General features: G+C 39.2%; 1 protein-coding gene and 1 long non-coding RNA gene across 7 annotated transcripts in view; one reads left to right on the forward strand and one right to left on the reverse strand.

Moving 5' to 3' along the window:
- The window catches only part of LOC105479018 (flavin containing dimethylaniline monoxygenase 5), a 61278-nt gene extending 38442 nt beyond the window's left edge, over positions 1–22836 (forward strand). For 5 of the 6 annotated variants that reach the window (XM_011736764.3, XM_011736763.3, XM_011736761.2 and 2 more), the window contains exons 4-9: positions 286–448; positions 1210–1352; positions 4674–4873; positions 8972–9324; positions 16404–16476; positions 19644–21471. In XM_011736764.3, coding sequence (XP_011735066.2) covers positions 286–448; positions 1210–1352; positions 4674–4873; positions 8972–9324; positions 16404–16476; positions 19644–19989 — 1278 coding nt within the window. In that variant the 3' untranslated portion in view covers positions 19990–21471. Of the gene's footprint in view, positions 1–285; positions 449–1209; positions 1353–4673; positions 4874–8971; positions 9325–16403; positions 16477–19643; positions 21472–22427 lie in introns of those variants that run through there. The other variant, XM_024792065.2, reaches the window with a different exon arrangement.
- LOC139360270 (uncharacterized) overlaps positions 4108–23421 on the reverse strand; it is a 30519-nt gene continuing 11205 nt past the window's right edge. Inside the window, exon 2 of the long non-coding RNA XR_011617559.1 lies at positions 4108–4427. This is a non-coding gene — a long non-coding RNA (uncharacterized lncRNA). The remainder of the gene's footprint in view (positions 4428–23421) is intronic.

The following is a 23421-nucleotide window of genomic DNA, read 5'->3' on the forward strand; positions in this document are numbered from 1 at the left end:
ACAGTGCCTTAGGACATGGACCGAGAGACCTAGTGACTTGCACTTTTCTAGAAGAGGAGGGTACATTAGCCTGCCAACACTATGTTATTTTTTTCTGTCTTGGGGAAGTTTTCTCATTCTGACCACAGCCCAACACAAAACAGTTCTTATTTGTGGAATATGAAAATCAGATATCCCGCGTGGGTCCTATTATGTGATAGTACCTGTGATACCAGCCCTTTGTGTGACACTGTGCAAGGAGAGCCATGTCAGGGATGTCCCTGTGGTTATCACTTTTCTTTTCAGACCACTGTGTGCAGTGTGAAGAAGCAGCCTGATTTTTCAACTTCAGGCCAATGGGAAGTGGTCACTGAGTCTGAAGGGAAAAAGGAGATGAATGTCTTTGATGGAGTCATGGTTTGCACTGGCCATCACACCGATGCTCATCTACCTCTGGAAAGCTTCCCTGGTGAGCACCTTACCAGGAAGGAAGACCTTTGACCCATGCCTGTGACCTGACCCCTGAGGAATGGGAGGATTGTAGTCTGAGTAATTCCTACTTTGGAATGAAGTAAGACTTACCCTAATTCTTCTTGTTCCCCAGAAAGATGTTGAGGTAACTTGTATTATTGTCATTTTTGTAATTTTGGAGATTAGAGCAAAATGTGAGGTCTCTTTAGTTTTACAATGACTTTAGTTTTTCTAAGTATCAAAAGGAAGAATGTGGAGTTCTTGAGGAGCATTAGGCTAAATGAGGAATTTTTCAGCAATAAACAGGAATATTGAGTTTCTAAGGAAGGAATGAAAGCTTGAAGAACTTCAGTCTTTGGCCTGGATTTTCATTTTTTTAAAAAGTACTCTGTATACTCTAAAGTATATAAGAATATATGTGCTATAAGCGAAATGGGAGTAGGTATTTAAGGGGATGAAAGGACAAAAGAGAATGGAGGTTTTCTGAGGCAGTTTTTATTTATAGTCTCTAAATCCAAAATACAAACACATCCTGAGTTAAGCAAAGTACCTATGACAAGGAAATCACAAGGTACTACTCTGAGGTTACGGGGAAAAAAAAAAGGCAAAAATACTGAGAAAGGCAAGAAAGTAGCTGAGTAAAGAGAACACTTGGAGAATATATGCTTAAACTTAAGTCTGCAAAAAGACCAAGTGACTTGACAAATGATATCCATCATATAAACCATTACTCAATAATTATTTTCCCTTCTCTTGCAGGAATTGAGAAGTTCAAAGGGCAGTACTTCCACAGTCGAGACTATAAGAACCCAGAGGGATTCACTGGAAAGAGAGTCATTATAATTGGCATTGGGAATTCTGGAGGGGATCTGGCTGTAGAGATTAGCCACACAGCCAAGCAGGTTTGAATCACTCCATTATTTACTTTGCTTAACTCTAGCTTCAGTTTCTCTAAGGAAGCTGCAGGTGGGCCCAACAGAGAGTAGGGATACCTGCACATAGCCCATCAGTGCCAGTGGCAAATGTAGGGCTTGGTTTCATTACCTCAGTTGGCAACATTGTGATTGATGCTAATAGAGGAGTTAAGGCTACCAGTTAGAGTTCCATTATGCAGCTGGCCTCATACCAAGGAACTGGATCGGCTAAAGTCTGGGCTCATTATCCTAATCAGGCATCTTCTTAGAGTGTGCCTCTGGCTTTGATAAAGACCAAGTAATTGCTGGAGGTTGTTAGAGAGCAGTATTGAGAGTGAGGATCTTCTGTTGGCCAGCAGAAGTGCTATGTTCTTATATAAAGGAAAACACACTGTGATCATTAGAAACTTTTCACTCATAGGATAGTGGGTGAATTTTCCTTTACACTCCCCAAAAAGAAGCAATCTTATCTTCCCAAAGACAATGTAGGTATCCGTATAGCGTCCAAACCGTAGCACATGCAAGCAGCTTGCCCCTGCCTTTGCATACAGTTAGGTAACTCAGAATAACATTCATTCTAAAGCAATTATATCTCCTTGGCTTTTTGTTTTGTTCGTTTTGGTTTTTGTATAGCAGATTTTGAACTGAGAAGCAAGTGTCTTCACTATGAATTCCTGGAAAAAGACATGCCAATATTGTATTTTGTTATTAATGTCTTTATTGAATTAAACTCTATTGGCAATAGGTAAACATCTTGGTTGTTCTTTAGTAACTTTAATTAAGCCATGCTTCTCTACAAAGATGTTTTAACTTGTTTTATTTTAATGAGAAGCTTAGTGCTACAATTCTGTTAAATGACTCTTACTCAGCAACTTTGTTTGAAAAACACTTCTTCTCATTACTATCCTCATCTACAACCACAAAAATTATTTCATATGTTACTTCATGAATTAATTCAACAGACATTTATCAGGAAATAACAATATAAAAACAAGGATTAAAAATAATTAAAGTAATTATATAAACAAGGGTTAAAACGTGTGGGTGTTATGGTAGAAGAATGTGCAAAAAAGGAAGAGTGGGGACCCATGGCAAGAGCTTTCTTTAATATCATTGGCTTGTCAAATGGGCAGTTCTAAGGGATCTTGGCCTTACCTGCCCTGGGGAACTGCAGGTTGCCAAATAACAAAGCATTTCTGCATAAGGTGGCTGTGTCTGTGAGAAAGCCTGGGAAAATGCAAAGGAAAACTATGTCTGCATAGCAGAGGCAATACTGTCACACCACTAATGCAAGCTGAAGAAACTCAATTGCTGAGTTCTAACTTTTTGCTTTACTTGTAAATTGTATTCATGAAGATTTGTTTATAAATCAAACATTTTAAATGGATCTATATGTTTCAGTATATCATGGAAGTTTTTCATATAATTCTTGTGGATGCTTTTGTAAAGAGAAAACATTCCTTTCTTTCAATATTAATTTCATATAAGATTACATTGATTAAACAATTTTCCTTATATATCTGATTTGTAAATGGTATTTGCTTAAACAAGGTATAAATGGAAAACTGAATTAAGAAATATGACAGCAGTTAAGCACTTATCAAGTGTTTACTATATACCACAACTTTTACGAAAACACTTCTTAATTATCACAACAGCCTTGTGATCTATGTATTATTGTTACTATTTCATAAATATGAAACCTTTTAATTAGGGCTCTAAGTGTTTTCGTTACTCATCAGAAATTATATAGCCGGCACACAAAACTGTTCAATTTCTTTTTTTTTTTTTTTTTTTTTTTTTTTTTGAGACGGAGTCTCGCTCTGTCACCCAGGCTGGAGTGCGGTGGCCGGATCTCAGCTCACTGCAAGCTCCGCCTCCCGGGTTCACGCCATTCTCCTGCCTCAGCCTCCCGAGTAGCTGGGACTATAGGCGCCCGCCACCTCGCCCGGCTAGTTTTTTGTATTTTTTAGTAGAGACGGGGTTTCACCATGTTAGCCAGGATGGTCTCGATCTCCTGACCTCGTGATCCGCCCGTCTCGGCCTCCCAAAGTGCTGGGATTACAGGCGTGAGCCACCGCGCCCGGCCAAAACTGTTCAATTTCTAAGACCATATATGTCCTTTCAACTGTGACTGTGGAAGTACATAATTATCACAGCGCTTACAGTCACCACAGGGAAGATAAGATTTGTGAAGTAAACAATTATCCCTCTGTAGACAGGTCATCTTAGACAAAAAGACTATGAAGCAATGTACTTACATAACTTACCATCTGGAAGCCATCTCCAGACAGTTTCATAATGTAGGAAAAGTGATTCTTTTGCCAGGTAACTGAATATCAAATCTTTATCAGCTCTGAATATGGACTTTAGCCAGCGGAGGACACAGAAAGACTGACTAGCTTCCTGTTGTTCTACTAGCAATATTATTTTTCTCCATTAAATAATCAGTCAAACATTTCTTAAGCACAGGCTTTGGAGTTAGTCAGACCTGGGTTGGAAATTCAGCTCTGCCACTTACTAGCTCTGTGATCTCAGGCAAGTTATTCATCCTTTCCATACCCCTCATCTATAACATGGGTGTAATAATACTTTCCTCAAGAGGTGGTTGTAATATAGATGAAGGACCTAGCACAATGATGTAAAGGTCACAAATCCCAATAAACGGAAGTGATGATAATCTGCTGTGGATGTGTAGGCTTTATCTCCTACCCTTGAGAAAACACATTTGAAGAGACAGAAATCAAGAGTGTAGAAAGTTTAATATCAACAAAAATGATAAATAGCAGGAGTTTTTGTAATAATGCAAACAATGTCAATGGCAAAAGAATGAGGGTTTTAGATTAAATGGTCTCCAGCTGCTTTCAATTTTACCAGTACATGATTTTTAATGAGTTCTACAGGTGATAAGTGCTAGAGAAGTTCAGAGGATGGGGAGAAAATTGTCAGCCTGAATGGTCACTGGTGTCTTCATGGAGGAGGCAGTCTTGATCCGGGTCTTTAAAATGAACAGGATTTGGAGAGTTAAGAAGAGAGAAGGCATTTCAGGCAGGCATAATGGCACTAAACAGAAATACAATGGTGGATTAGAGCAAGACGTATTCTTGGACAGTAGATACACCAATTTAATTGTAAGTTTAGTGTTTGGGAAGGAAAATGGCAGGAAACAAACACAAAAACCCACAAAGATTATGCAGGGGTTAAAAAGCCAGACTAATGAGTTTGAACTGATTCTTGAAGAAAATGGGGGTGCTTTTGAAAGTTTATGAATCTGAGTGACAAAAGCAAACAATTTCTTCCATGCCCCAGGTTTTCCTCAGCACCAGGAGAGGGGCTTGGATCCTGAATCGTGTAGGGAACTATGGATATCCTTTTGATGTGTTGTTCTCTTCTCGACTTACACATTTTATGTGGAAGATCTGTGGCCAATCATTAGCAAACAAATATTTGGAAACAAAGATAAACCAAAGGTTTGACCATGAAATGTTTGGCCTGAAGCCTAAACACAGGTATGTTCCCAGGATGGGAGTACAGGGATAATGGCCAAAGCACAAGAATAAGGACTCTTCACACTGGCTAATAGTAGAGCTACCTCTACCCACACATTAAGAAAACCCATAGTGGCTGGGTGTGGTGGCTCACGCCTGTAATCCCAGCACTTTGGGAGGCAGAGGCGGGTGGATCACCTGAGGTCAGGAGTTCAAGACCATCCTGGCCAACATGGTGAAATCCCATCTCTACTAAAAATACAAAACTAGCCAGGCATGGTGGCACCTGTCTGTAGTACCAGCTCTTCAGGAGGCTGAGGCAGGGGGAATCGCCTGAGCCCTGGAGGCAGAGGTTGCAGTGAGCTGAGATTGTGCCACTGCACTCCAGCCTGGGTGACAGAGTGAGACTCCGTCTCAAAAAAAAAAAAAAAGAAAGAAAAGAAAGCCTATAGACTCATAGAATCTGAAATAAGATTTCTAACTTGTACCCACAGATGTCCAAGATCTATTGCTCTGTGGGTTTTTAGTCTAGAATTCTCTTTGGCAGTAATGCTTTTCTCATTCCCCCAGGTATAAGTTCTTTTTGCATGATGCCCAACAACAAAATGGGAGCTGAGGGCAGCACATCATTTACTCATTGAGCACCTGTTATGAGCCAGGCATCATACATGGGCATGAAATACAGAGAGAAAAGACATAATAGTAATAGTAATAGAAATAACACTCACCTTTCTGAGGACTTTCTATAAGATAAGCACGGTGCTAAATGAGTTACATGCAGTATCTCACTTAATCCTTACAAAAGCCCTATAAGTTGGGACTATTTTTGTTTCACAGTGAGGAGGTCAATGCAGACCTACTCCAAAGGCTGAGGAAGCTGAGAGACTGAAGAAAAAGCTGACAGATTCAGTTTCTTAGAAACATTTTATAGGGACTTACAAACAGAAGCCATGTCTGTCTCAGGCAGTGGTGAGACAAGATGGTAGATCCCCATACCATTACCTCCCGACCCAGGGATTATATACATTAGGGGAGGGGCACACATACTTCAGAGCGAATGGGTAGGAGTTTGCCCTAAGAGTGGGATTTACGGTAAGTACATGCTATTAAACAACAGATTAACTGGAAATCTCAGAGGTATTCCTGGAACCAGGGTTGATCAGAAGTTAATATGGTAGATTAGCTTCTAAGATGGAGTTGCTTTGGCCTCCACAATTTTTTATCTACATTTTACAGATATAAAAACTGAGATGTAGAAAAAGTAAGCAATTTTCCCGAGGGCAACAGAAATAATAAATGGCAGACTCAAGAAATAGATCTTACCTTAAATACTCTAATGAGAAGAAAGAGGACAGAGTATAATGAAGAAATACATAGAGCGCTATGAAAGTACAAAGGATGGGGTCCTCACAGAACCAGGGAGGGAAAACATTTCTAGAGGCTGATTCCAAATTTATTTTCCCTCCAACTTTTTATTTTTGAAAATGTTCAGATCTACATTGTACTTATCATCTGCAAAATGATAAGTACAATGAGCACCCATATACCCTTCACCTGGATTTACCTGTTAAGTTTGCTATATTTGCTTCCTCTCTTTCCCCCTCTCTGTAGATACATCCACAAATATAGGGCATACATACACAAGTACATTTTTTTTTTCTGAAACCATTTGAGTACGTTACAGTCATTAAGACAGTTTAAATACTTCAGTGTGTATCAAATAAGAAAAAGGGCATTCTCCTACATAACCATCATATAATTATCACACCTGGGAAATTTAACGTTGATAAAATACATTATCTACTACATTGGCAATATCCCCAATTGCCCCAATAATATTTTTTATAGCTTTAAAAAATCTTTTTAAATCTAGTGTCCTGTCAGGTCATCAATCACCCCATTACATTTAGTTGTCATGTCTCTTTAATCTCTCTTAATCTGAAATAATTCTCTCTTTGACATGGGCTTTCTTTTTAAGAACCCAAGGCATTGTTTTGTAGAGAGTCTCTAAATTTAGACTTGCATAGTTTTCTTCCTTTTTCATATTCAGGTGAAATGTTTTTTACACATATATTACATAGGGGATGCTGGTCTTAGGGGGTCATATCAAGAGTTACATGATGTCAGCGTCTCTCACAGTAATTATGCTAAATTTGACCACTTAGATAAGGTGGTATAGATACCACCGAGTTTCTCCACTATAAAGATATTTTTTCCCTTTGAAGTTAATCAGTGTGGTGACATTTGGAGACTGTGTTTCCTAAAAACCTTTCACCTAATTATTTTAGCATGCATGTTTTTGGTGGTTGCAAAATAAATTGAGGCTTTGTTGAATAATAGGAGATAGCCAAACAAATAGAACAAGGGAATAGCATTCTAATTATAAAAACAAAGTCTCGGAACAGCAAAAAATACATAATGCTCCAGGACCTGCATGTAGTCTGGAATGGCTGGACTACATAGCAAAGATGGAAGAGTGACTGAATGTATCGCTAGGTTCATCAGGCATGACAACCTTTGCTCTACTACATAAAAAGTATGGAATGAAGACAGTCCAAAGCCATTCAAAGATTTAGGCAAGTGAGTAACATCATAATACATACATTTTAGAAAGACCATTTTGAAAATGGTGTGGGAGTGGGATGGGACAGAAGGTCCTAAAGACAATTGTATCATCTGGTTGAGATAAAGAGTAGATAAAACTATTCTGGGGATGTTAAGAGGAGAAAGGGAAAAGGCTTGGTGACCAGATATAAGACTCATGGTTTTGTGGGTTCGGCAACTATATGGATGGATGGTGGTATTGCTGGTGAAAAGGAGTAGGTTTGGAGAAAATGATGAAATAATTAGGTTGGAATGCAGAACACAATCGACCTAGTGTCAAAGCATAACTAAATGCAATAAACCAGTAGTGGTAATTTAAACATATAAAGTTCCTGAGGCCAGGATAGCTCCGTCTGAAGATGAGTTAATTTAGTATTCAGGCATTAAGACTGCTTTTTAGGCCAGGTGCTGTGGCTCATGCCTGCAATCCCAGCACTTTGGGAGGCCAAAGTGGGAGGATCATGAGGTGAGGAGTTCGAGGCCAGCCTGGCCAACATGGTGAAACCCCGTCTCTACTAAAAATACAAAAATTAGCCAGGCATGGTGGCAGGTGCCTGTAGTCCAAGCTACTCAGGAGGCTGAGGCGGGAGAATCACTTGAACCTGGGAAGTGGAGGTTGCAGTGAGCCAAGATCGTGCCACCGCACTCCAGCTTGGGCAACAGAGTGAGACTCTATCTCAAAAAAAAAAAAAAAAAAAAAAAAGACTGCTTTTTAGAAAGATCCATGATACTAGGAACCAGCCTTATTATTATTAAAAGTAATGGCAAAAAAAAGCAATTACTTTTGCACCAGCCCAATGTTTCCAGTATCCATATCCTACGCTGTCCCTAGGAAACAATAACAGGCCCAAAGTATACCAAGATAATTCATTGAAAACAACTTTGAGATAAATTCTAAAATCCCAGGCTGTGTATCATTGGACAAGTCACGTAACTTTTCTAGGCCTCAATTTCCTCATTTATAAAACCGGGATAATGACACCTGTTCTGCTTCCTTCATAGAGTTTTGTGAGAGTCAAATAAGTTAATGCATGTAAAAGCCACTTACAAACTGTAAGTTGCTACATACATGTAATTTATTATACAGTTTGGAACACAGTGGCCTAAACCTAGCTCTTGAGCCTTTGAAACTGGAAATGAGACTGAACAGAATGTTGACAGCTTAGTTGTGTCAGACTTCTTGATATGAGGATACAAACTATTGACCTGTGGCCTTATCATATCACACACAGAATATTACTGTTACTTGAGAAATCATATATCCACTCCTCAAACAACACTCTTCCTTCACCCCTCCAACACTGTCCCTTTCAGTGCATCCAGGGTCCAACTTCAGCTCTGATCTTCATCTGTGCCAACCTAGTGTAAATTAGACCTTTCCCAAACTTCATGCATAGACCAAGGGGAAGATTATTGGCGTACTGTTTACCTCCACCAAAGCAAAATTTTACTTATATGGTACTGATTTCTCTTTCTCTCATTTCTCCTGCACTTGATCTTTGTCACCACTCACAGAGCTCTGAGTCAGCATCCAACCGTAAATGATGACCTGCCAAATCGTATCATTTCTGGCTTGGTGAAAGTGAAAGGAAATGTGAAGGAATTCACAGAGACAGCTGCCATATTTGAGGATGGCTCCAGGGAGGATGACATTGATGCTGTTATCTTTGCCACAGGCTATAGCTTTGCCTTTCCATTTCTGGAAGATTCCGTCAAAGTGGTCAAAAACAAGATATCCTTGTATAAAAGGGTCTTCCCTCCTAACCTGGAAAGGCCAACTCTTGCAATCATAGGCTTGATTCAGCCCTTAGGAGCCATTATGCCCATTTCAGAGCTCCAAGGACGCTGGGCCACTCAGGTATTTAAAGGTAAGTGACCATGCAAATAGACTACTTAATTACTTGGTGATATGTTTACCTCTGTTTAGATAGTTGTTTCTAAATAGCTAGAGATAGCATGTATGATTACAACAGTGCCTAGCACAAAGTTAGTACAGAAAAATTTATTTTTGAGTGTATCTAAAGTAGCAATTTATAACCATGGACATACATCATACCTGGGAAATTTTTCCAAGCTATGCATGCTTTGAAACCATCCTTGCTGATGCTTATTTAGTTAGCCTGGGGTGAGGCAGTCATAACATCTTTGAGAAAAATATTCCCCAGTGATTCCAATGTATACTCCAAATTAGAATTTACTCATCTAGATTTTAGGCAACTGGCATATATTTATGAAGTAAAATAGTTTTATCTTCTTTCATTATAGATAAAATAAAATATAGAAATAGTATGACTTGCTTTCGGCAAAAAATTAAGACCTGATTGGAGACTAGTCAATAATGTAGGATATTCAATCTCGCAAATTCTCACTTTTCTCCTTTTATATCCCCTCTTTCAGTTTTGGCTAGGAATATATGAAAAAAATAATAGGGAATAGGTTTCATATGAGTCAGTAGAATGCTATAGCTTCCAAATAAATAATTAAATCTAACATCATTAAAAAACTATAATGTCCTAGAACATTACAACTGTTGTTCTCTAAACTGGCCAGACCACACCTAATGATACATTTTAAAAGTGAAGCTGGAGTGCGTTAAATAAGTGCGTTAAATAAATGGTTTAAGGGATTTGAAAACATGCCATCTGAAGTACATGTGAAACAGTTGGAGAGAGATTTAGCCTGGAGAAGATAAACTTCAGGAGAGATATGAGAATTTCCTTCAAATATCTGAAGGGAAGGCCCATGAAAGCAGGATTAGATTTACTCAGTATAGCTTTAAAGGGTCAAACCAGAATCAAGGAGTCAAATCTTGAGGGTTACACATCAGCTTACCATTAAGAAGAAAATCCAAAACCTTTTTCCTATCAGCCAATGCCATTTCATGATGGAACCGGCTGCCTCTGAAATTCTAAGCAGAATAGGAAAAGGATGCCAAATGACTGAACACTCACTGGGCCGGGGCGGGATGGGGGAAGGTATGGAGTAGATTCAAGCCTCAGGATAAAGAGAAACAAGGTGATGTTTAAGGGTCCTTCTAAAGAAGAAATTCACTGATTCTATGGTTGTTATAACAAAATTTGCTATTGTTACTAGCATTTAATTAAAACTCAGAGTTCCTGTTGGAATTACACCTTTTCTGTTTCCCCTAGTGAAAATCTTCACAGTTGCAGAGAGAAAAAGAACCAATGTTATTAGAGTTGATAATTCAACAACCTTTCTAAATTTCCCCAAATTTCTATTACTTCCAGTCCTATCCAGCAGATTATGTACTACCTGAGAGCACTATACAAGTAGTCAAACGCAAATAGCCCATTAGGTTGGCCTAATTCTAGTCATATTAAAGTGATCTTTTAATTGGGTCAATTATATAAGGGGAGAACAGTTCATTAAAACAGGCCACAGCATCTTAGTATACTTTAAGCAACTGGGACTCTTTTCTAAGACCAAGTGAATTATTGAGAGGAAATAGAGAAAATGAGTATTTGCAAGAGTCTACATTATGGCTATGAGATTAGGGGATCTTAGGGAAAATGTACAAAAAGCCCAGCTTCCTATGGTAGCAGAAGCCTAGTGCTAATTCCTCTAGCTTTTTTCTAACACCTGGAAGGAAGAAATCTTCAGAATTCTATAACTTTACCAGACTTCCAACAGGAACCCTGGGTGTTTTATTCTGTCCATGACCAATCTGTCTGCCTCCCACATTCTTGCCTTTCTCTTCCCTGAATTATCCCTTCACTATGCCAATTTTAGACCCTTTGGATTAGCTTGGTTTTCCCATTTTTTCATGTCTGCCCAACAAAGCCTGCATCCTTCCTTGTCTGTCCCCTACCAAGCCCCATTTTCCTTCTTCTTCTGTTCTCTGGAATTATTGTTCTCTTGTCAAGAAAATGTTCGGCCGGGCGCGGTGGCTCACGCCTGTAATCCCAGCACTTTGGGAGGCCGAGGCGGGCGGATCACAAGGTCAGGAGATCGAGACCACGGTGAAACCCCGTCTCTACTAAAAATACAAAAAATTAGCCGGGCGCGGTGGCGGGCGCCTGTAGTCCCAGCTACTCGGGAGGCTGAGGCAGGAGAATGGCGTAAACCCAGGAGGCGGAGCTTGCAGTGAGCCGAGATCGCGCCACTGCACTCCAGCCTGGGCGACAGAGCGAGACTCCGTCTCAAAAAAAAAAAAAAAAAGAAAATGTTCTACTCTTTTCTAGAACACTGAATTTACTTCCTTGCCTTGACTGAAATGAAACGTAGTTTTTTTCATTGCTTCTTTTGCAGCCCTTGCAAGTGTTTTATTTTCACTCAGCAACTTTCTTTCCTAGAAAACTATATCAAGTTACACCAAATCTCTGGATCACAAGAAGGCATTATGTCATAACCTGGCATTCAAGATCCTCCACAAATTGGATACAACCTCCAATTTCAGGCCCATCTTTTTTTTTTTTTTTTTTTTTTTTTTTTTTTTTTTTTTTTTGAGACGAAGTCTCGCTCTGTCACCCAGGCTGGAGTGCAGTGGCGCTATCTTGGCTCACTGCAAGCTCCGCCTCCTGGGTTCACGCCATTCTCCTGCCTCAGCTCCCAAGTAGCTGGGACTACAGGCGCCCGCCACCACACCCAGCTAGTTTTTTTGTATTTTTTTAGTAGAGATGGGGTTTCACCGTGTTAGCCAGGATGGTCTCAATCTCCTGACCTCATGATCCACCCATCTCAGCCTCCCAAAGTGCTGGGATTACAGGCGTGAGCCACCACGCCTGGCCTCAGGCCCATCTTTCACTAGTCTTTACCATACTTCCTATAATACTCTAGATGCATTGGATGACGTACCCACTAAGCAGCAAACACAGCAGGTACCCTTGTACCCTGTGCTTTTGCTTCCACTGTCCTTTCTCCTTGATATGCCTCCCTTTATTTTTTATTTGTATAGGAAAAGCCTATGCATATTTCTTCCCTCCCTTCATAGTATAGTGATAGCTCTTTAAGTAAAGGACTCATGTTTATTTGCCTTTGTATTGCAAGTCTAGACCAGTGCCTAGCACATAAGAGGTATCTAATAACCATCTATTCTAATAAATGCCAGTTTGGCCTTGAGGTAAATGAAATTCTAAATTCTGATGTAGAAATTTCTTACCTGAGGATCTCAGCTTCTGGGCTACCTTAGCCAATTTCCAGTTATGTTAAAAGCCTGAAAAGCCTGAACTGGACTGAAATTGCAGAATGGGAGCCAGATCTCTTTTGTCTCGTAACATCAGCTATACATTGAAATATGCAGGGGCAAGTCAGGAGTACACAGATACAACCTGCTTTAGGCTGACAGCAGACTGAAGGCCTGCTACCACAGAACTATAATTCAGGCTCTCTTCCTTCCCACCTTGTCTTGGAACCCTTGGAAGATCTCTGAACTTCAGTTCCTCACTGTTCTTCAACATTCTTCAGATAACATATACTGACCTCTTAGTATGTACCAGGCCCTCTGCTAGGGGCTGGAGATGCAAATATGACCAAACAGAAAATCCCTAACTTTCTAGAATGCAGAGTCAAGCAAGGAAGACTGTGTTAGTCCATTCTCATGCTGCTATAAAGAACTGCCTGAGTCTGAGTAGTTTCTACTACTCAGAGGTTTAATTCTACTACTCAGGAAAGAGGTTTAATTCACTCACAGTTCTGCATGGCTGGGGAGGCCTCAGGAAACTTACAATCATGGCAGACAGCACCTCTTCACAGGGTGGCAGGAGAGAGAATGAGTGCTGAGTGAAAGGGGAAGCCCCTTATAAAACCATCAGATCTTGTGAGAACTTACTCACTATCATGAGAACAGCATGAGCAGCCTGAGGGTAACCACCCCATGATTAAATCACCTCCCACCAGGTCCCTCCCATGACACATGGGGATTATGGGACCCGCCATTCAAGATAAGATTTGGGTGGGGACACAGCCAAACCATATCAAACACAGACAAGTAAACAGACACTTAATGATCTGTTCATTCAGCAGATATTTAACTATACCCTAAACAAGTGCTCCAGTAGCAATGCAGAAGAGCTGCCATGGGAGTAACGGGCAATAAGTACCCAATTCTCCCTACAACTACATAGGAATTTACTAAAAGAACAGGGAAATATTGACCATGGAGGGGATATAATCACTACTGTTTGTGCAAAGTTAGATAAAAGTGACAGAACAAATAGAGTTCTGGGAACTGCAAGTAGTTCAGAATGCTAGTAAATAAAGTGTTATAGGAATGAAGGAAAATGAAACTAGGCATATTCACAGGCAATATCAAGAAGTTCGTATTTAAGGTACACAGTGGAGAACCACTGAAGGATTTTAAGTGGAAGAGGAGTCAAATCAGATGTGCAGTTTAGAAGATATGTTAGAGAGGAGTGAAATGGGAAATAGGTCAGTAAGAGCCTGTGGTAAAAGTCTCAGTAAGACATCATGAGGGCTTTAAACCAAGGCAATGACAATCTAAAGGAATTGGAGAAGCCAGACTTAAACGAAATTTCACAGGCAAATCTGAAGAATTTGGTGACAGAAAGCATATTGGAGAAGAGAGACAGAAAAGAATCTGTTCAGGTGTTGAGGCCATTCATTTGAATTGGGAATCTAAGATGGGGAGGAAAGACCTGGAGGGAGATAAGAAATATGGTAAAGCTAATATGTCTAAACAAGGAAACACTGCAAAAACAAAATTTATGAATTAAGACATAACTGTACCACAGGGTATATAGGTAAAAAGATGTATACATCTTTTTAAAATTTTTTAATTTGTAAAAATTTTTTCACCCCATGAGATCTAGACTAAGATGTATATACATCTTTATCTATCTATAGACAGACAGAGAAATACAGGGTTTTTTGTTGTTTTTTTTCTCTCATTTATGAATTGGGTGTCTCCCACAATCAAGAAATACACCTCCTCCTTCATGTTTCTAGCTAATAGAAGTAAAACTTGTGGTTGTGGAGAAGTAATTTGGAAATTGACTCTCAAAAGGCATTTCTTGAATATCCAAAGAGACCTATGATTAATCTTCAATGAAGCATTTCAGTGTTTCCTAATTGATTTGTGAAGATAAGTAATAATTCCCATGGCTAAAATGTAAAAACACATGGAAAACCACAGAAGGCTATTTGAGAGTGATGAACTTCTGAGTTCCATATTTTAAGAGGGATACACCAGGATAGTTATTAGAGTATGCTTAGTGAAGGGCAAGCAAGATGGCAGAGAATGTGAAACCCGTTATATGGGAAACATGTATTTTTAGCTTGATAATTAGAAGACTTAAAGGAGTTACTACAATCATTTCCAAATATTTCGAGAGCTGTCATGTATTAACATTAAACTCTGTGGCTCCAGAAGGCAGAGCTTGGTCAATGGTACAAATGCAGAGTCGGATCTTGGGGTCAATAAAAATAATAATGTTCCAGCAGCTAGAGCAGTCAAATAATTGTATAATCACCTCAGATATAATTATTATAGATACCCATCACCAGAGATGTTCTTTTTTTTTTTTGAGACGGAGTCTCGCTCTGTCGCCCGGGCTGGAGTGCAGTGGCCGGATCTCAGCTCACTGCAAGCTCCGCCTCCCGGGTTTACGCCATTCTCCTGCCTCAGCCTCCCGAGTAGCTGGGACTACAGGCGCCCGCCACCACGCCCGGCTAGTTTTTTGTATTTTTTAGTAGAGACGGGATTTCACCGTGTTAGCCAGGATGGTCTCGATCTCCTGACCTCGTGATCTGCCCACCTCAGCCTCCCAAAGTGCTGGGATTACAGGCTTGAGCCACCGCGCCCGGCCTTACCAGAGATGTTTAAAGAGGAATGAGATAACCACAAGGTTAGAGTACTTCTAGAAAGAACACTTGTATCAGGTAAAATATATTGCCATTCTGAAATTCTATATTCCACAATTTTATGGAGTGACACCTTAGGACTGGATGTGGCCAAAATCTTCTACATGGCATAGTCCCTAGTTATAGGGGCATACAACTAATTGTTTAAGCTTAGCATTATTCATACTGATTTAAATACTATTTAGCCTTTGTCTAGCCCTGTCCTTGGTATATAATTCCTACAAATGGAACTGTGTATGCATTCATACTTAAATTTATCAGTCAAGATTAGGTATTACGAGTTCCCCTTGGCCTTAACCCCTACTCTTAGCAAAGAAACATGTTTAAAGATGAGGCTTATCTTCCACAGGACTTTAGGCATTAAAAAGTGATTTTTTATTTTGGCCGGGCGCGGTGGCTCATGCCTGTAATCCCAGCACCTTGGGAGGCAGAGGCGGATGGATCACCTGAGGTCAGGAGTTCGAGACCAGCCTGACCAATATGATAAAACCTCCTCTCTACTAAAATTACAAAAAAAAATTAGCTGGGTTTGGTGGCATGCACCTGTAGTCCCAGCTACTCAGGAGGCTGAGGCAAAAGAATTGCTTGAACCTGGGAGGCAGAGGTTGCAGTGAGATCACACCACTGCACTCCAGCCTGGACGACACAGCAAGAGTCCATCTAAAAAAAAAAAAAAATTATTTTTACTCCTTCTCTTTCTGTTGATATAAGGCCCCTTTGTTACTAAGAATACAGGTGCAGGTGTGTTTCCCCACTCCCCTGCCCTTTAACTTTGTAACTGATTTTCCATATACTTTTAAGGTCATTTTCTCATGTCCATATTTCATTTCCCAATTGAAAGACTACATCAGGGAGGAGGCAGGTATTGGTTGGAAGTCAGAGTAGGGGAAATCTCTTCCAAAGACAAAGGAGAATAAGTAGAGTAAGCTACAGACGTTAATATTATATTGTGGTGGTGGTAGAGTAATGATCAAGGGAATTGTAACCTCCTTGAGTACAGGAAACTATCCTGTATTTCTTTGAATTCTCCATAGCATAGTAATTGTTTATAGGATTAGTGTTCCTACTGAGGTAATTTTACAGTTAAAATTTTAATTTTTATCTTTAGGGCTAAAGACATTGCCCTCACAGAGTGAAATGATGGCAGAAATATCTAAAACTCAAGAGAAAATTGAAAAAAGGTAAGAAGATCTCCCAGGAAGATATACGGTTACATTTCTACTTATTTCTTAATAAGAGAAATATTGTACTATATTTAACTTCCTCATGTTAGCTTGAGGATTTAGATTCTATTATGAAGAAAAAAGGAAAAATAGTCTGTGACAATAGAATGGAGAAATAGCACTAGTAGTCTAAATATGGATAAGAAAGGAGAGAAAAGTTTTAGGTGTCTAAAATCCCATGTTTAATGCCTTAAAAAAGTCACATCGGAAAACACATTTGGAAATAAAATCAGAAGGCAGAAGGTGTATTATTTTTGTGAGGATTACTTGACGTGCTAGTAGACTTGCCAGAGGAAGGAAGAGTGACAGTGGATGAATGAGAGGCAGCTATGGGTGAATTACAAATCTGTAGGTAGATTTACAAGTCTGCAGTGGCCGCTTTGCTGGCTATGCTCATGTGACAGCATGCTCAAGTCACAGTGGCTCATGGTATGAAGAGTCCATGTGAGCTGGGAACATGGTAACAGCCAGCTGCTTAGTGTTTTGGTGAACACAGTCATTTAGCAGTCTGAATTTCACAACTTAAGCTCAATCGCTGGGTGTTTTTTATTTGGACAAAGTGAAAATTGATGGTAAGTCTCCAAATTTCTGTGGAAAACTGACAGACAATCGTTCCAGGCCTAAAGAGGTGGTTATCTTCAACTGATTATACTAGCATGACTTTCCTTCATGTAGGAGGAGAAGAAAGTTTTTATTTAATTCCATTACCACTTCCAGGCGCTCTCCTATTTTCCTCCTTCCTTTCACTGCCAAACTTCTGCACTAAATTTTCTTTTCTTTTCTTTTTTTTTTTTTTTTTTTTTTTTTTTTTTTGAGGCGGAGTCTCGCTCTGTCGCCCAGGCTGGAGTGCAGTGGCGCGATCTCGGCTCACTGCAAGCTCCGCCTCCCGGGTTCCCACCATTCTCCTGCCTCAGCCTCCCGAGTAGCTAGGACTACAGGTGCCGCCACCACGCCCGGCTAATTTTTTTGTATTTTTAGTAGAGACGGGGTTTCATTGTGTTAGCCAGGATGGTCTCGATCTCCTGACCTCGTGATCCGCCCGTCTCGGCCTCCCAAAGTGCTGGGATTACAGGCTTGAGCCACCGCGCCCGGCCTGCACTAAATTTTCTAAATTCTCACCTTTTGCTCCCTCCTAAGCCTTCTGCATTGTTAACTTCCATCCTTACTCCTTAAACTGCCCTTTTTATTTTTTTTTATTTATTTATTTATTTATTTATTTATTTATTGAGACGGAGCCTCACTCTGTTACCCAGGCTGGAGTCAGTGGCACGATCTTGGCTCACTGCAACCTCTGCCTCTTGGATTCAAGCGATTCTCCTGCCTCAGCCTCCTAAGTAGCTGGGACTACAGGTGCACACCACCAAACCCAGCTAATTTTTGTATTTTTAGTAGAGACAGGTTTCTCCATGTTGACCAGGCTGGTCTCAAACTCCTGACCTCATGATCCACCCGCCTCAGCCTCCCTAAGTGCTGGCATTACAGGCGGAAGCCACCGTACCGGTCGGAAACTGCTCTCTTAAAGGTCACCTGTGACCAGCTTCATTTTCCTTCTTCTCACTACTGAGTTTGGTGCTTTTAAACATTTCTTCCTTCTTGGAGTGCTTTCTTTTCTGGCTCTAAAGTATCTTATTTTAACTTTCCTCCTCTCTTTCCTTTGACTTATTTTTGTCTAACCACCTTCTGACCCTGAGTAGTCAGTAACCCAAGGATATAATATAACCTTTATTAAAGGCTATGTATATACATTGTTTTATATGAGTTTATTTAATCTGCATAATTAAAGTAGAAAATAGTGAACCTCTTTTGTGAAACCTTCATGAATACTTTAGCTTTTTTTTTTTTTTTTTTTGAGATGGGGTCTCACTCTGTTACCTAGGCTGGAGTGAAGTGGTGTGATCTTGGCTCACTGCAACCTCCACTTCCTGGGGTCAAACAATTCTCCTGCCTCAGCCTCCCAAGTAGCTGGGACTGCAGGCGCGCTAACAATGCCCGGCTAATTTTTGTGTTTTCTGTAGAGATGGGGTTTCGCCATGTTGCCCAGGCTGATCTCGAACTCCTGAGCTCAAAGTGATCTGCCTGCCTCAGCCTCCCAAACTGCTAGGATTACAGGCATGAAACACCACGCCCAACCTCATGAATAGTATAGATCTTGACCTACTATTATAGGATAAATAAATGTATGCCTACAAACCCTTAAGCCAACATATGGTTCATAACGGAAAGCTCTCAAATTTTTTACAGTTTTACCTCTTTCTCTCCTAAACTTAGTCCCATTTCAATTAATTCCTACTTGACCCTCTATCAGGTCCTCTGAAATTCCATCTCACCAGTTCTACCTCAAATTTATTTTCTATCATTTTTTTCCTGTCCCTATCCCTGGATTCTTCAATCTCAACTGGCTTGATTTGGCTTTTCTCTTCTTCTCTGTCCTACAGTTCTTTCTTTTCATTACAGAAAGTAAAAAGTGAAAGTCACTCATTAGCTCACCAAATCCCACTCCACCACACAGATATCACTGTTAATCAAACACATTTTCCCCCTAAAAAGTTGTTTTAAGTCTTTAAATCTGTACTTGGTGTAATCATTTCATTTGTCTCCATTTGGAGGGCTACTTCCTCTTGTGGAGTAAGTCACTCTCCCTCATCCTTTCAGGATTCCAAATTAACATTGGCCCTGGGAAGTCCTGCCCTGTGGACCCTGTCACCATTCCCTCATAAAATAATTGAGGATGCCATACTTGAGAATTTTTGTAATGGGTTTTCTCTTTCTCCTAACATCAGAGTCCTTTGTATCTGAATGTGCTATACCTGTCCCTCATCTTATCTGTATCTTTCACATCCTTCAAGAACCTAACGATTACAGCTCTCTTTTAACTATCCCCTCTCCACATTCCTATTTAGCAGTCTGAAACCACTCAGAAATCTCTGCTTCATGTTTATCTCTTTTATCTCCTTTTGTAGATCCTAAGATCCTTAAGGACAGTGACAAATGTGTTATCTTTCTTCTCTATATTCCACAGCTCCTAGTCCGATATTAAGCCAATAGCAGGCACTCAGAAGGCTGTAATTGATTGACTGACTGATTGAATTATTGCTAGGCCACGGTTTCTGTCTTTTCTACTTTAGGTATGTGGAGAGCCAACGCCATACCATTCAGGGAGACTACATAGACACCATGGAAGAGCTTGCTGATTTGGTGGGGGTCAGGCCCAATCTGCTGTCTCTGGCCTTCACTGACCCCAAGCTGGCATTACACTTATTACTGGGACCCTGCACCCCAATCCACTATCGTCTACAGGGCCCTGGAAAGTGGGATGGGGCCCGAAAAGCTATCCTCACCACAGATGATCGCATCAGGAAGCCTCTGATGACAAGAGTAGTTGAAAGGAGTAGTTCTATGACTTCAATAATGACAATGGGCAGGTTTATGCTAGCTCTTGCCTTCTTTGCTATAATTATAGCTTATTTCTAGTTATCCTATTATCACTGCCCTGTTTTTCATTGGGCAGCTTATCTACAGATGCCTTCAGAATCTGACAAGATTGACTCTCAGTTTCATATTGCCCAGAAATCTACTTTAATGTCTCTTTCAAAAGCATTAATTCACTTTCCTTTTTCCTACAATGAAACCTGTTTTTCATTTGTAGTAACTCATCTCCCTTCCACTCGTGATCCATCACTCTTCCTTGTGGTAATCCCTAGACTGTGAGCTCAGGTACCTTTTAGTCATCTTTGTATGTCTTTAGCAGAGTTCTTGACATGTGGTAGATGCTTCATAAATGTTTGTTGTTTATCAAATTTTATGGTAGGGAGAGTAAGTCAGCATCTGTGTAAAATCGCTTACTCCACGTAACTCTTCTTCTGATAGGATTTGATTTTCTATTAGAAGCTCAATTTTTTTTTCATATTATAACTAAATGTTTCCTGAGAGATAAGAGAAATAATGTTCTTACAATAGTTGTATGTTTCTAAGATAAGACATAGATGCTTAAGACATTTTGTTTCACTTGCTGTTCACTAGTGTACTTGATACATGGTCATTTTTAGCCCTTTTCCTTAGGGACCATGTCTTTATTTTCTCAATAAAGAAATTACTTTCAACTTTCTAGGCTCACAGTCATTCAGATAATCTACCATCTGCCAATGAGATCAACTTGGTTGAGAATTTTGGGATTTTAAATTAGCTGTCCTACCTTCTTAAATCTCTTTGTTCCCATATTAGGATCCAACACAACTTTATCTTAGGAAATATGATAAGTAGCTTCCAACTGTTGTAGTGTGGTCTACAAATGTGATTTGATTCATCTTCCCCCACTCTAATTTTCTCCCCTTTTCTCCTCCCTTACATGGAGTCTAAGTAATAAGTATTTGAACAAGTCATTTATGTATTAAATTAGAATTGATATTAACTAAATGTACGAACATTCTGCTTATACCAGTTTTTCTCATGTCATAAAGTGTAGTTCTGAAAAACAGAGCAAATGAAATGCAAAGCAGGGACTTAGGTTTACATCCCAGTGCCACTGATGATTCTGTTTTCTCATCTGTGGAAGTTTCACTGTTCTTGTTTCATGGAGAAATTCACTAAGTGTCAGCTGTCAGGCACATTGAACTCAGGTGATGTTCATAAATAGCTCTTGTACAATATGTTTGTATTTGGATTGCTGCTTATTACTTAACAACAGGATAAATCTGAACAATGGAAAAGAACAACATTAGAGATTATTGTCTTTCCAAATACAAACACATGTAAGAGAACCAGAAATGTGAGAACTACAACGTCTTCTTGTTTAAGCATTTAGACAATTGCCTACCCTTTCACCGAATTTACCTGTGGAATGCCTTTTGAGAGTTAGAACTGAGAATTGGTATTACTTTTCAGGTCTTTTGCTTTCCATAATCCTTGTGATACTGGAGATTTATCATCTATTAAAATGGACCTAGTATTTTTAAATCTGCAGATCAAAAGCAAATTGAATGTCTCTTGCTTCCTTTTAATTTCTTTTAACATATAAATTTGTTTCTCTTTTAGCATATAAATTTGTTGAATTAACAGCCCTTTCATAATATAATTCCTAGTTATCGGCAATAAGTACACCGGTTTCTTTTTAAAATTAGGAGTATGTAATTCTAAATTAATTGATTCTCTCATTGTACATATTATATGTAAGGTTATAAAAAAAATCATTGGTCAATGATTTTTTAGCTCAACCGAGCTAAAAGTAAGATGTGAACAGGAAATTGAACTAAAAACAACTTAAGATACAAAGCTCTTGTTACTGATAATGTCTAATAATATTCATCAATTTACTATATCTTGCTCTTACATTAAAATGTTCTATCATTTTCCTAATTATTTTAAAGCCGATTACATATATATATATATATATTCTTGTAGTGCCAGAAAATAAGGAAGTGCTCAAAAAGCAAACTCAATGGCATATGTCAAAGGACACAAGAGCCATCTCAAAGTGGTCCCAATGGCCAAAGCTAGAATAATTTGAGCAATAAAATAACCTAGTATTGAATTATAACATAAAATATGAAAAATGCCCATGAGTTCATGCTGATATAAATAAATGATTGAATAAATTAATAAATGGGGTAGAATAGATGAATCTCCCATGAAGAAGAATTCCAAATAACTTATGAACTCTGCCCTCAAGGATATGGAGCAGAACTTCCTACTTCTCCAGTGTGAGCTGAATAGTGACTTCCTTCCAAAAATTACGTATGAAAAGGGGGAAAATAACTTTATAGTGGAGAAATCTGATAAACACTATCTCAGTTAGGTGATCAAGATTAACACTAACAGTAATAAGTCACATTGATAGTATGTACCTTTGAGATGAAGTGATAAGAAGGCCACTTTACCTCTCTGTGATATTCCTCCCAAAAACCATAATCCAGACTAACCATGAGAAAAATATCAGACAAACCCAAGTTGAAGAATATTCTACAAATACCTGACTACCTCAAAACCATCAAGATCATCAACAAAGAAAGTCTGAGAAATTGTCCCAGAATAAAGGGGCCTAAGGGGACATGACATCTAAATGTAATGTAGTATCCTGGATGGGCTCCTGCAACAGAAAAAGAACTTTAAGTAAAAATTAAGGGAATATTAATAAAGTATGCATTTTGGTTAATAATGTATCAATATTGGTTTATTAATTGTGACAAGTGTACCACAGGAATGTAAAATGTCAACAATAAAGGAAATTGGATGTGGGGTATATGAGAATGCTGTACTATTTTTGCAACTTTTCTTAAATCTAAAACTCATATAAAATTAAAAAATAAAAAGAAGAAATGTGGAGTTATTATTATTATTTTTTGGCTCAGGATTTGACCCAGAGCTATGGTCTGGCAGAACTTTCTCAGAGGAGGAAAACTGGCTAGTATCAGTCATTCAAATTACTATGTTTTTCTATGATTTCTCCATAAATTAAGTTGTTTTAATAATGCATAAGATAACTTAATGCAGCAGTTTTGCTTCCTTTGCTGAGTAAGTATGGACTATAATTATAGAGAATGTAAAATGGTGATATAAAGTCAAAATATACAACTTCTTAAAATCACTTAGATATGTTCTTTCTTGAAGCTGCGCACATTAAGCCAGCAGACCCCACTAGCAAATTTATGGTATGTTGATGTCATGTACATTCATAAATAAGATTATTTTACTTAATACTGGGCCCGTTACTTTTGTTAGGAATAATACAGCATTTAAACAACCTCCAGACTGCCTAATGGAATTTCTCAGAGCGCCAAGTTTTTCCATGCTTTTATACACATTCTTGTGCTGTACTTTCCTCTTGATAAATTCTTCACTGGCCCAGCTGGCTAACACCTATACCATTGTCCAGATTCAGGTCATCTGTTATCTCTTCAGGGAATATCT

Source organism: Macaca nemestrina, chromosome 1 (assembly GCF_043159975.1).
Source record: "Macaca nemestrina isolate mMacNem1 chromosome 1, mMacNem.hap1, whole genome shotgun sequence".
NCBI lineage: Eukaryota > Metazoa > Chordata > Mammalia > Primates > Cercopithecidae > Macaca > Macaca nemestrina.